The 14,886-nt window shown below is 41.0% G+C and overlaps 2 protein-coding genes across 2 annotated transcripts in view; both read right to left on the bottom strand.

Annotated features, from left to right (window-relative positions):
• Positions 1-1,960: 1,960 nt before the first annotated feature.
• Positions 1,961-14,886, bottom strand: part of LOC109399306 (cytochrome P450 4c21-like) — a 37,027-nt gene continuing 24,101 nt past the window's right edge. Inside the window, exons 3-5 of the mRNA XM_062860872.1 lie at positions 3,127-3,253; positions 2,817-3,008; positions 1,961-2,758 (exon numbers count right to left, since the gene is read on the bottom strand). Coding sequence (XP_062716856.1) covers positions 2,177-2,758; positions 2,817-3,008; positions 3,127-3,253 — 901 coding nt within the window. The 3' untranslated portion in view covers positions 1,961-2,176. The remainder of the gene's footprint in view (positions 2,759-2,816; positions 3,009-3,126; positions 3,254-14,886) is intronic.
• Positions 12,031-14,813, bottom strand: LOC134291109 (uncharacterized). The gene is made up of 2 exons (XM_062858427.1): positions 12,272-14,813; positions 12,031-12,215 (listed from the first exon to the last, which is right to left on the bottom strand). Exon 1 carries the CDS (start codon positions 14,809-14,811, stop codon positions 12,340-12,342), a length of 2,472 nt encoding a protein of 823 aa, XP_062714411.1. The 5' UTR covers positions 14,812-14,813; the 3' UTR covers positions 12,031-12,215; positions 12,272-12,339.

Here is a 14,886-nt window from a genome sequence, read left to right as displayed (position 1 = left end):
AGAAATCTCTGGAGATAAAAATATCTTTTCAAAAGAATTACAGAAGGAATCCCAGCAGGAATTTCTTAGAGAAACCTTGAAAAAATTTCTGAAAAAATATTCATTAAAAATCCTGTAGACATTACTTTTGAAAAAATCTCTAGAGGAATATCCGAGGAAATCTCAGGGATGTTCATGAATGAGTCCCCGAATTTCTTTAGACCTTTCTGGAGAAATACCTGGGGACAGTTCTAGGAAAATTCTTAGTGGAATTCTTGGAAAATAAAATATTTGAGAATAAATGAGAAAATTACTAAAGAATCCCGGTTTAAAAAGTCGGGGTTTTTTAAACATTCTTCAAAATGTGGACGAATTTCTAGAAAAAAAATCCTTAATACTTTGAGAAACACATGGATAAGCGTCTACAGAAATCCCGAGAGGGAACTGTGGAGATATTTCCAATTTCCAAAGGAATTTTAGTAGAAATTCCTAGGCAAATATTTTGAATATTTTTTTTAATCCATCGAGAAATCCTTAGAGGAATAGCCGGATAATCTTCCGCGCTAGTACATGGAGGATTATCACAAGAAAATCCTAAAGAAATACTGTACTTTCTGGAATCTCTAGAGGAATTTCTGCCTGAATCACAGAAAGTACAAATGCAAGCATCTCTGGAGGAATTCCTGCAGGACTTCCGAGACAAATTTCTAAAGACATTGTTGGACACATTCATGTAGGAATTCTCAATTCAATTCCTAGAGCAAATTCTGGATATATAACACTGGGGGACTTCCGGGAGAAATACCTGAACGAATTTCTGGAGGAATATTTGGAAAATTTTCTGATGAACCACTGAATGAATTTCTTAAGAAATCTCAGTAGAAAATTCTGAAAAAAACGTGGGAAAATTTCCGATGATTTTGTTAACGAATACCTGCTTTCGAAGAATTTCTAAAATAATACCTGGTTGAGTTTCAGAAAAAAATCTTGGGGAAATTCATGAGGGAATATCGGAAGCAACACCTTTTAGAAATTTCTTGAAGAATCTCTGGAACAGAATTTCAAAAAAAGAAAGGTTTCTGCAAGAATTCTTGGTAGATTTCAAGTTTGAATTACTGGATAAATCCATGGATTAATTTGAAAAAAAAAAAAACATAGAATATTTTCTTGGATTTATTTAAAGAAGAGTCTCATAAGGAATTTTTGAAGGAATCTCCATGGAAATTTCTTAAAGAATTTTTGGAAGATTTTCTAAGGAATCTTTGTAAGAATTTCTAAGGGAGTCTCTGGAAGAATTTCTAGAAAATCCATGAAGGAATTTCAAGAGGACGTTTAATTTTCTTTAAAAAAATGGCTAAACACATTTAAGAAGGAATGGAAACTTCTCTAAGGCAACTTATGGACAAATTTCTGGAGGTAAGATGTTCTAAAGATTTTTCAAAAGAAATCCATCCTTTCCGAATGGAATTCCTGGAGGATTTTCTAAAGGAATCCGTAGAGCAATATCGGAAAGAATACAGGGAAAGTTTTGTTGCAAAGTTTCGAAATTAGTTTCTGGGGTAATCCAAACTTCGGAAAAAAATCTAAAGGAAACTAAGAATTTTCTAAAAGAATCAATGAAAAAGAAATCCCCGAAAGCTTTCTCTGAAATTTCCTAGTAGATTTTCTGAAGAAATAGCTGGAGGACTTGGTAACGTTACCCTAATGGGGAAGCCTTAATAGATTGCTTCTAAAAGGATTCTACCTCAGTGGAGGTTTCTTTCTATATTAAATAGAAACATCATTGTAAAAAGCCGTCCATTTATCCAATGAGGCATGCTGATAATAATGTAATTAGCTAAAATCAGATTTTGAGTAAGTTCACGACTACTAATTTGTTCTTTAAAAGAATATATCCCCTTACCTTCAATTAAACAAGTTAAAGGATAGTTCGGAACATTAATGTAGCCTTTAAGTAATGCTTTTATTTTCCCTCAAAACGTTACAACACCACATTGTTTACAGAGACAGGGAAGTTTCCTATTTGGTAATAGAATATGAAACGGTGACCTTTATTTCATCCTTTTTACATTCCACCCCACCCCGTTCCCTCTTTAGGTATTACATGACCACAGCCTTTCTCTGCGGAGGAAATTATGTCCCGCCGAGCACACTCAATGCACAACAATCTCCAAGAAAATGTCATCACCGTCTTACTTCATCGTCGTGCTTCCAGAGTTATCAAATGCTTGAATGCCAGATTCAGCGTAACATTGATGCGAAACTTTAAATCCTCGAACTGGATTCGCGTGCTCATCCGAAAGTTTCTCACCAAATGGATGAGCATTATTTTATTGCTTATCATGGCGTACCGGGCTCCGATGCAGTTCCTCGAACCCCCACTGAAAGGTAAAAACGCAAACGGATGTCGTCCCCTCGAGCGTTCCGGTGCGAAATTCTCCGGATCGAATTGCTCCGCGTCCGGCCCCCAAATGTCCTTCCGACGATGCAGGGCGAAGAAGTTGAAGACGAAGATGTTTCCCTTCGGAATGCGGCACCCGTCCAGCTCGATGTCGGTCATGTTGACCCGGGCTATGGTCGATCCTACCGGGGCCAGTCGAAGGCACTCCTTGAAGAATTTGTCCAAATATGGAAGATTTTTGAGAGTTTCGGCTGTTAGCTCCTGTTCGCTGTCCGGCAGCACGGTTTCAATTTCCTGGGCTACTTTTTCCTGAAGTTCTGGGAACATGGCCAGGAAGAGACAACTGTGGGCGACCATGTTGGCGGATGTGTCGTAACCCTTAAACGGAAGTTTGGGATGAACATTGCTTCTTTTGCATAGACTGTTCTAAGCTTACCGCACCCATGATGGTAAGGATTTGTTCACTCAAGTTTTGAGTTGAAATCTCATTTTCAGAGTGATTATCACCTAGTACCTGGTCGATGAACAGTTTTGGCCGGCGAATTTGGTAGCCATCGTCGTCGTCATTTGCATCGGGATTACTAGTTTGCGGTTCAGTTTCTAGCACTTGACGTCTTTCCTTGATGATCTGTTTGTTTGAAACAATGAGTTGAGCAGTTCAAGAAACATTAATATTATAAAACAACATGTGTGGTTACAACAGCTATAATTTTAATATGCGTTCTTACAAAACAAACTATACTTACACGTTGTGCAAAATCTAAACAGTTATTTCGGGCATTTTCTTCCTCGCGGAATGCTTTGGTTAGCCGATAGTAAGTTTCATTATACAGGCTCACACTTAACGTTCTGGTAGCTACTCTACTGATGAACCTGAACAAAAAAAAGTGTATTTTTATTTATTTTTTGTTCAGAAGTCTCTGTTATATTAATTTTATTGTGTTAACGCCTGTGATTCTTATTCTTTCATTTCTTTTTGCCTTTCTCGTACACTAAGTGTACTGGAAAGGCTATATGTTCACTCCAAAAATGACTTTTTGATAGAAGGCCCGGAGGGTCGAGTCACATATACCAATCAACTCAGCTCGACGAATTGAGGTGATGTCTGTGTGTGTGTATGTATGTGTGTGTGTGTATGTATGTGTGTGTGTATGTGTGTGTACAAAAAAACTCACATCACTTTTTGGCAGTAAACCTCAACCGATTTTAATGACCAACGGTTCATTCGACGCGGAATCTGGTCCCATTGTTTCCTATTGAAAATGGTTCGGATCGGTCCAGCCGTTCCGGAGTTATGGCCATTTAGGTGTTCCGGATCGGTACCCCAGGAAGGGGCCAGATATGAAAACGCTACAAACCCATTCATGCGACACATCAAACCACGGCACTTTCGAAAACATGATGAACGGTAAACAGGAAAATAGTCTCGGGCCATATCTGAACCGGTAGTGTTCCGGAACCGGTTCCGGGTGACCCGCCGGAAGTGGCCAAAATAAAAGTGAACCAAACCCTTCATGCGACACATCAAACAGCGGATTTTTCGATAACCTGATAAACAGTAGGCAGGAAAACATTCTCAGACCATATCTGAACCGGTAGTATTCCGGAACCGGTTCTGGGTGTTCCGCCGGAAGTGGCTAAATATGAATGTGAACCATATCCATGCATGCGATACATCAAACAGCGGCTTTTTCGATAGCCTGATGAACAGTAGGCAGGAAAATATTCTCGGATCATATCTGAACCGGTAGTGTTCCGGAACCGGTTCCGGGTGATCCGCCGGATGTGGCCAAAGATGAATGTGAACCAATGCCATACATGCGACACATCAAACAGCGGATTTTTCGATAACCTGATAAACAGTAGGCAGGAAAACATTCTCACACCATATCTGAACCGGTAGTATTCCGGAACCGGTTCTGGATGTTCCGCTGGAAGTGGCTAAATATGAAAGTGAACCTAACCCATGCATGCGATACAACAAACAGCGGCTTTTTCGATAGCCTGATGAACAGTGGGCAGGGAAACATTCTCAGACCATATCGGAACCGGTAGTGTTACTGAACCGGTTCCAGATGTCACGACGGAAGTAGTCAAGTATAAAAGTTAACCAAACCCTTACATGCGACGCATCAAATCGCAAGCTCTTCAGGCAACCTGATAAACGGTTAATAAAAGAGAATAGTTTCAGATCATATTTGGATCAACCGATAGAGCTCCGGAACCGGTTCCGGTGTCCCGCTGGAAGTGGTAAAATGTAGTAGATATCAAAACCCATGCCTGCGGCACATTAAACAGCGGCTTTTTAAATAACGTGATGAACGATTAGTCAGAAAATAGGCTCAGACCACAACGAAGATCTTTATAAAGGCTACCGATAGTGTGCCAGGACCGATCTAGGGTGTCCAGCCGGAAGTGGCCAAATGCCAAAAAGAACCAAACCTATGCATGCGACACATCGAACCGCGGTCTTTTTTTAAACCATGAGGAACGATTAGCAAGAAAATAGGCGCAGACCACAATAGAGGCTACCGATAGTGATGCAAAACCAAGATTGGGTGCTTCCTAGGGTGCTTCGCAGGAATTTCAAAAATGAACAAAGTCAATGGAAGCTATAAATATGTGTAAGAAAACAAAATCTTGACTGAACTAAGGCCACATACATACAGACGTCTTACTCTACTCACTCTCCATCGTCCTTGTTTTCAACGGTTGAAACAAATATGTATTAATTGTTGCTGCTTGTTTGACGTCTACTCACTACCAACATCAAGCCGCAGTGAAACGCAACCTGATTAGCATTTGGCGATTATTTTTTTCGTAACGATGAATATAATAGCAATATGGTACGAATGATATGTCTGTTTGTCTGTACTAAAGCAATCTCATCAAATCACTGAGGTGTAAAAATATACAGTAGGATAGGTCAACGTTATATGAGAAAATTATCGCATTAACCCCGAAGAAAGTTTTTTCAATCCTCTTTTCCGTCTACTACTGGGAATTTTTTTTATGGGATTTAGTATGGGCAATTTCACTTACTTGCATTTTTTGTCAAATTTTACATGAATTTTGTAACCTATGATAATAAAATATAGCCTAAAGTGTGAAGAAAAAACTATGTCGTAGACCGTAAAGCAGGGCTGTCCAACATACGGCCCGCGGAATCGATGAATCAAACTTGGCCCAAGGATTTAAATATTTGAAGATATTTCATATTTAAATAAAATTTAATATTAAAAATAAACTCGAAATAGGTAGAGTGTTTTGTTAAAAATTTTCAAAGAATAAAAAATTAAAATACATAAATTTAAAAATTTTAAACTTGAAAGGTACAGCCAAATTTGAAGCAGAATTTCAGCAAAATTTACTGAATTTCAGAAAAACGTTGCTGCTGAACAGCAGAGTTTACTGAACGAATCAGGAAAGTTTGCTGAATTTCGGCAAATTGTTTGCTGCAACCTGCAGTTCGGCAAAATTCAAAAAAAAAGTATTCAGGGTGATTTTTGCAAAACAATCAAGAATTCTTGCTCACATTTTATGACCCAAATGATGTCAGTGTTGTGATTTGCCGTGAGAACGGGTAATCGGATGTACAAAATTTCACTGTTGCATTCGTGCTTTCAAAATTTGATGTCGAAATTTAATGTCTGGCCCGTCGACTGGTATGGAGTATCACTTGTGGCCCGCGGCCACGAAAGGTTGGGCAGGCCTGCCGTAAAGTCATCTGTGATTGTGAAAGACGTTATATCCTAGCTTGTAATTATCGTCTTGATGTTGATCGGTCTTCAGTGATAGTGAAGGTGCTCAAGCAGTCAACTGAAAATTCTGATATTTTTCAGCCCAGTCTATACGTTTAACGTAACGTCGGAATATGTTCAATTAATAAATTTCCCAATTTAATTAAAATTATTGCTTTTCTAAATAAGGTATTCTCAGGATTCAGGAACAGTTCGCATTACGTCGACGGAAAGATCATGCTTCGGAATGATGGCCCTAGCACAGAAACTAGCTTAACAAACAATAGTAGAAGATTCCAAAAACAGGACCGAATTCTAAACCGCCCGATAGGTAGGAGATTGTCCACATCACGACGGTTTCAAACCGATCGGACTCAATAAATACCAAAACTTCCGTATGACATTTTTAAGTTAGGCTAGGCATCTTGACAGGGAAACCTTGACCGATTGAACCCTTGAAAAGGCGCCATACAGATCGAAACGTCGGAAAAAATCATAAACTAGTGTTTTCGATTCCCCCAAAAGGCTGAAGCCAACATTCTGAAGCAAAACCATCCCAGTCGTATCCCAACCAAGGAAAGATCATGAGTACATGTTCGACGAGAAAGGCACTATCACCACTAGGTGGATTAATCTGGGTTTTTGTCTTTCTCGTACACTAAGTGTACTGGAAAGGCTATATGTTCACTCCAAAAATGACTTTTTGATAGAAGGCCCGGAGGGTCGAGTCACATATACCAATCAACTCAGCTCAACGAATTGAGGTGATGTCTGTGTGTGTGTATGTATATATGTGTGTGTGTGTGTGTGTGTGTGTGTGTGTGTGTGTGTGTGTGTGTGTGTGTGTGTGTGTGTGTGTGTGTGTGTGTGTGTGTGTGTGTGTGTGTGTGTGTGTGTGTGTGTGTGTGTGTGTATGTGTGTGTGTGAGTATATGTGTGTACAAAATAAACTCACATCACTTTTTGGCAGTAAACCTCGACCGATTTTTATGACCGTCAATTCATTCGACGCGGAATGTGGTCCCATTGTTTCCTATTGAAAATGGTTCAAATTGGTTCAGCCGTTCCGGAGTTATGGCCATTTAGGTGTTCCGGATCGGTACCCCAGGGAGGGGCCAGATATGAAAATGCTACAAAATCATGCATGCGACATATCAGACCGCGGCTTTTTTGGTAACCTGACGAACGGTTAGCAGGAAAATACTCTCAGTCCATATCTGAACCAGTAGTATTCCGGAATCAGTTCCGGATGTCCCGCCGGAGGTGGCCAAATATAAAATTGAGCGAAATCCATGCATGCGACACATCAAATAGCGGCTTTTCCGATAACCTGATGAACAGTGAGCATGAAAATAGCCTTTGACCCAGCAGAGACTACTGATAGTGTTCCGGAACCGGTTCCGGGTGCCCCGCCAGAAGTGGCCAAATATAAAATTGAACCAAACCCATGCATGCGACACATCAAATCGCGTCTCTATAGATAACCTGATGAACGGTTAGCAATAAAATGGAATCAGACTATATTTAGGAAAACCAGTAGTATTCCGGAACTGGTTCCGTGTGTCCCGACGGAAGTGGTCAAATGTAGATGGGAACCATACCCATGCATGCGACACATTAAATAGCAGCTTTTTCGATAACCTAAAGAACGGTAAGCAGGAAAATAGCTTTAGATCACAGCAGAGACTACCGGTAGTGTTCCGGAACCGGCTCCGGATGTCCCGCCGGAAGTGGTCAAATGTAGATAGGAAACAAACCCATGCATACGACACATTAAATTGCAGCTTTTCCAAAAACCTGAAGAACGGTAAGCAGTAATCACAGCAGAGACTACCGGTTGTGCTCCGGAACCGGCTTCGGATGTCCCGCCGGAAGTTGTCCAATATAAAAGTGAACCAAACCCATGCATGCGACACATCAAATAGCGGCTTTTTCGATAACCGGGTGAACAGTAAGCAGGAAAATAGCCAGCAGAGACTACCGGTACTGCTCTAGAACCGGTTCCGGATGTCCCGCCGGAAGTGGTCAAATGTAAAAGTGAACCAAATCCATGCATGCAACACATCAAATCGCGGCTTTTTAGATAACCTGATGAACGGTTAACAAGGCATGCACATCAATTTTCGGCTTTTCAGAAAACCTGTTGAACAGTTAGCAAGAGACTAGTCTCAGACCATATTTGAGACAATAGCTACAGTCTTGGAACCGGTTCCGGATATCTCACAGGAAGTGATAAAAACAGTGAAAATAATCAATGCAAGCGATAAATATGTGTAAGAGAACAAAATTTTGACAAAACTGATGCAGGCTTATCAAATCACATTTTCTCATAATCCTGAGGTGTAAATATACAGTAGAATGGGAAAAGAGAGAATTGAAATTTATTCGCATCAACCTCGAGCAAAGTTTTTTAATCCCCTTTTGCGTCTAAAATTGCTGCGCAAAATTTTGATCCGTCTGATATCTCCTCGCGCTCTGTGATATGGTTCTAATTTGAATTGGATTTAGTACAAAAAAATTCACTTGCTTCCATTTTTTGATCAATTTTTTGAATCTAGTAACCAATGATAATAAAATATAGCCTGAAGTGTGCAGGAAAAAGTTTATCGAAGACTGTAAAGTGATTTTTGGTTGTGAAATAAATTATATTTAAGCTAGTTATTATCGTCTTGGTATTGATGGTATTCCAGTAATAGTAAAGGTGGTCACGCAGTCAACTAAACTAAGAGATCTGATATTTTTCAGCTCTGCCTATACATTGAACAAAACACCGAAAATATGTGCCATCAGTAACTCGATGATGGCTTGGATTCTTGCTTTTATAAATAAATTATTCACAGGATTCAGGATGCTTACGTCGACGGAAAGATCATGAGTACATATTCGACGAGAAAGGCACTATCACCACTAGGTGGATTAATCCGGGTTTTTCTTCTTGGCACAGCCTAAGGCAAAACTGAATGCATTTTCTCATTTTTTCGATTCCCTTTTTTTTTTAATTGAGGCAATATTAACAAAATTGATTCCCATACATAAAGAAAAAAAGTATCTCCTGATTTTTCCTGGTGGAAAATATTATCCAGATTTACAGAAACCAATTTCAAACAAAATAAAAAAAATCTTTGATTGACTGAGTGCTCTTGACTGAGCTCCATTGCCACAATGACCATTTTGGGCTGTCACATGAACATGAAGTTACCCTATGTCCTAGAAAGTCAATTAAATTCCCTTAAAAAAAAGTTCCTGGACCGACGGTGAATCGAACTCATCATCTCAGGCATGGCCTTGCTAAATTCCTACGCGTTCACCGCTTTGGCTTCATGGTTTCTTGCACAGAAAATTGTTTGTCTGTGATACTAGATATGTAATCTATAATGCAGGTTTTTGAAACGGTTTACTCACGAGCTCATGCGTAGTGCATATTTATGTAAAAATTCTGTGGAATAGAAATCCAAATTGACTCCAAGCTCACACAACTAGGACCAGGGCCGAAGCTGACATTTGATCAAAAATTCCTCCGGTGATTTTCAGTTATTCTTGAGGGGTTGGCAATACTCTTAGTTTTATGAATAAATCTGATTTTTTTCAATAGTTATTATTGCAATTCGTTTAGGGATTCTTCCGACAACTTCTTAATTATGTATTATCTTCAAAAATATCTTTGGTAATTCCGGAAAATTCTTTAAAAGGCCTGTGGTAATTTCTTTGGTAATTTCTTAACCTTAGTAAGGTCTTGGGGTCTTTTTTGACCTTTTCCGAATTTCAATTCGCTATAACTTTTGTTTCGAAAGGCCTAGAAATCTGAAATTTTCAGACAATTATTTTTTTGTGGAAAACTATCATTTCCATTCATCCAAAACATTGGACGACCCCTAGGGGAGCTCCCATAAAAAAAGTTACAAATAAGACCTTGGGGTCATTTTTGACCCCAAACTTTGAACGGCTCTCAAAAATCAGTGGCTGGGCCGATTTTGATTTTCTTTGACCCAAATGAAAGCCACACATGTCTAGTTTTTGAAACCACCGGAGAGTTCCGGATTTGGTCACTGTGGCCACCGGGAACCTGCTTCAACTGAAAAATGCCGCTTTAGAGACCAAGCTATAACTTTGCAACCAAACAAGTAATCAGGACCGTTCAAGAATCGTTGGAAAGGTACTCACGTGGACTTTGATTAAAGACATTAATATTGACTAATTCTTAAGAACCGATTCCGGAAATCCGGAACATCCGGAAAGTAATGTTTTTCACGATAATGTGCTACACGGAGAAATGAAATAACCCAAACTGGAGATAAAAATAACTAAAAATCAAGTACGTCACCAAGACTGCTGTATTGGGTACATTTTTGATCTTATTGTTGGATAACTTAAACTTAATATTGAGGTATATGCCGAACACTCAGGAATGAGTAAATTTGGAGTTGTTGAATTTCTTTGTTTTCGTTTCTTTCTATGAAAGTATCCAAAAGTAAGTTCTTCTACCACACTTGATTTTGGATGAAAATTTCATTCTGCGCCATGTTCAATTGATGTTGCCATTCGCTGGTTATATTTTTGCTAAATTTGGTAAGTTCTCAAATATTTATGATATTTTATGAACTGTAGTTATTTTTTTTCATTACAGCAAGGATTTACTTTTGCTCCGAAGCGAAAAACGTACTCCATTTCCCAGGTTGCCGAGAAGTTTTGAATTTGGAGATGATAAGCTATAATTCATTTATTTGCAATCGTTAGTAAAATCTAAATAACATTATTTATTTAACGCAAAATTGATAAATTTATCCTCGTAGGATGCTCGAAGGGATGCGCCCGAAGATTGAGGACGATTTCCATACTGAAAACTGCCGTACCCGTAACAGCGCTCAGGATCCGGATGATGTATCCCGCAAGCGGGCAAAATTTATTAGAAATAGTGTTGTGATGTGTTCCATGTACATTGTAATTATCGGATGTGTATAAATAGTAATAATAAACATCGTTTTAAACCAATGAGTGCCTTTATAATTAATGAGAATCCAATATAAAATTTTCGTATAAAAATCTATAGTAAAAACCTAATTTTGAGTACTTTAAGCGCAATATTCGCTATTCTCATAAGACCTACTATTTACCTAAAACAATGTCTTTGTGAAACAACTCAAATTTGAGTACTTCGCAAATAACTCAAATTTGACTGGTTTTACTTTGCTGTCAAGCTGAGTGAAAAAGACTTAATTTTGAGTTATTTCGTTTCCCCGTGTACAAAGCACATTCACATTATTTACAGGATAGAAGTTTTTGCATCAAACTTCTTTAGGCCATAATACAATCTGTCGAGAACTATTTCTGTATGTTTTTGGTTATGTCCCGTCCTTCTGGAACCGGTTCCAGGGATCCCACAAGATGGCCAACGAGTTAACTGTAACGAAATTGAACGGTTTTCCGCGCTTAACACATCTGCGTTGGTTAATTCATGATGAAATCTCAATAATTTCACATGCTCCATATTGTTGTGATATGTAAAAACATTGTTGGACATTGTGGTCCTATGTGGCCACCGGAGTGACCACCGGAGAAACCCGTATTGAGGGACTTCCATGTTTTTGCAACAAAGATAGGCATTCGACGGCTCTAACTTCATGATTTTTCATGGCCATGTTACTTCTGGCACTGAAAAGAAGAATTAACCATTCTGGTCTGTTTTGGCCACCGGAGTGACCACCGTAAAAACCCGTATTGAGGGAGTTTCATGTTTTTGCAACAAAGATAGGCATTCGACGGCTCTAACTTCATGATTTTTCATGGACATGTGGCTTCTGGCATTGAAAAGAAGAATTGACCACAATGGTCTGTTTTGGCCACCGGAGTGACCACCGGAGAAACCCGTATTGAGGGACTTCCATGTTTTTGCAACAAAGATAGTGTTACGGGACGGACGGGTTTTAGAAAATCTCTCCAGACAAACTCGCTTTTTTGGTGGAGTAAGCTTCAAGCTATAATAAATTTTATTCATTCATTGCATGATTTTTACCAAATTTAGGTTAACTTACAGTTTTTAGTTTTCTTCGTGTCTGTCCGTCGTTTGTAACTATTTATTCTTCAATGTTTTGTGTTTAGCTGTAGGTAATTTAAGTTTAGTTTACAATATAGTTAAAGAAATTCACTTTACTTACTTTTTAATGATAATTTTAGGGAAAACAAATTTCAACAAATTTAGCACTAAATAATTCACGTGTTCTTTCTATGGCTTTCTGTTGTTTTGTGTCATAGGATTAGGTTGGTTATTGTTCTGTTGATTGTCATTTGGTGACAGCGGTAGATTTGTTGTAGTGTCGGTAGTTGGTAGCGCATCTACATGGGCGGTACTGAACGCCATGGGTTCGGTCGCGTACATACCCCCACCCGTATTGCTGCCAGAACCTTCAGCTATACCTGGATCTACAGCGACGTTTAGTATAGCCAACTTCGACACCGGACGTTGCTGAACTCCCATCGTAGTTTGCACGTCGACTCGCCGAACTCTCCGGTCTTTCCCTGGATAAATTCGGAGTATTCTTCCTCGCGTCCAGCTGTTTCGCTCCTTATCGCTGGCAATCATCACCAAATCGCCGACTTCAACATTGCGCGTCTCCCCAAACCATTTCGACTGAGGAGATATCACCGGGAGATATTCCTTGAGCCAACGCTTCCAGAAATTGTCCAGCATGACCTGGATAGCATTCCAACTGGAACGCAGAGCTGCTGCATCATCCATCGGTCGTACAGCAGGTTGAACCACCCCACTGGAGTTCAAGAGCAAAAAATGGTTGGGCGTCAAGGCTTCGTGCTCTTCGCTTTCCAGGGGCAAATATGTCAATGGGCGTGAGTTGACAAGCGATTCTACTTCTGCAAGCACAGTAGTCAAAGCTTCATCGTCGGGATTTCTATCCGTTAGTAAGCAGCTAAGCCCTTTCTTAACGGAGCGCACGAGCCTCTCCCACACGCCACCCATGTGAGGGGCGTACGGAGGATTGAACTTCCACTGGGTCCTTTGGTTGGTTATGGTGGAAGCCAACGACTCGTTGATAGACCGCATTTCTTTGTCCATTTCACTACGAACACCTTGGAAATTTGTACCCTGATCCGAATAAATTTCCTGGGGAGCTCCTCGCCTTGCGATGAACCTCCGTATAGCTTGCTTGCAAGAGTCCGTTGTTAACGAAGCCGCAACCTCCAAATGGATGGCCCTGGTCGTCAGGCAAGTAAACAAGGCCACCCAACGCTTGGCTTTCGCCAGTCCAACGCGAACTGTCAATGGCCCGAAATAGTCCAGTCCTACGAAAGTGAAAGCTCTGACGTAGGGGGTGATCCGGGCTACCGGTAGCGGACCCATTTTCGGAACCTGAGGCAATACTCGGTACACCGAGCACCAACTGCAGCGTTTCGTAGCCTTCCGAACGACTACTCTCATATCCGGGACGTGGTACTGTTGCCGCAGTTCATTCACCACGGTTTCACCGTTTGCGTGGCCATATTTCCGGTGATACCAGTTCACAAGAAGGTCCGTAACGTGGTGATTTCTTGGAATGATGATCGGGAACTTCGTACCGTACGGAATGTACGGCGATGCTGCTATTCGTCCATTCTTCCGCAGGAGATCTCCTTCGCCGATAAACGGCGACAGCTTGTAAATATGGCTACTCTTTTCCACAGTTGTCTGCTGGCCTTCGGGAACGGACTGATCTTTGCATAGTGAGCGGATCTCGTCTGGAAAAGCCTCTGCCTGCACCAACCTCCAGATGGTATGTTCCGCTGCATTCAGCTCCTCGCTCGAGAGAGCATCCACGTGGATCGCACAACCAGCCTTTTTTCGCTGGCAGTTTTTGTAGAACCGCCGAAGATACGCCGTCGCTCTGAGCAGTCTTTCCCATTTGGAGAACCGCTGGAACTGCATAAGAGGCTCGATTGAAATCTGCACGTTGACGTGAACGCTTCGCAACTCTTCGGTCGTAGAATCCTCCATCCCAGAATCTTCCACGGGCCACTGACTTTCATCCTCGTACAAGAATGCTGGTCCTTTAAACCAACGGCAACTCTCAAAGTAGTTGGGACTCTTTCCCCATTTAGTGGCCTCATCCGCCACGTTCTGCTTAGATGGCACCCATCTCCAATCTGCAACGCTCGTTTCCTCCAATATCTCCGTGACGCGGAATGCCACGAACTGGCGATATCGTCTTTGATCAGAACGGAGCCACGAGAGCACTGTTCGTGAATCGCTCCATAGTACTCTGCGCTTGATTGCAATGGTGTGGTTGTCGGTAACTGTCTTCATTAGCCGCGTCCCAATCGTCGCTGCCTGAAGTTCCAAGCGTGGTATGGAAAGCTGTTTCAATGGAGCTACTTTTGTCTTCGCTCCAACCAAGCAGCATCGAACCTCCCCATTATCGACGACTCTGAAGTAGGCAACAGTCGCGTACGCACTCTCGCTGGCATCGACGAAGACGTGTAGTTCCAGTGATTCGTAGGCTTCTTTGCTGTATCCTGGGAAGTAGCACCTAGGGATCTTCACTTTATCTAGTGACCGCAGCACCTCCAACCACTGTTGCCATCGAGGAATGATTTCTGCGGGGATACGTTCGTCCCAGCCGACTTTTGCCCTCCAAACTTCCTGAATAATTACTTTTCCTTCGATGACAAAAGAAGCCACGAGACCCAGAGGGTCGAACAGACTCATTACCAGCCGCAAAACCTCTCGCTTGGTAGGAATGACGGCTGTATCAAAAAGACGCCCAAATCGCTACGGAAGGTC

Source organism: Aedes albopictus, chromosome 3 (assembly GCF_035046485.1).
Source record: "Aedes albopictus strain Foshan chromosome 3, AalbF5, whole genome shotgun sequence".
In the NCBI taxonomy this organism is placed as follows: domain Eukaryota; kingdom Metazoa; phylum Arthropoda; class Insecta; order Diptera; family Culicidae; genus Aedes; species Aedes albopictus.
This window is presented reverse-complemented; position numbering and strand designations above follow the sequence as displayed.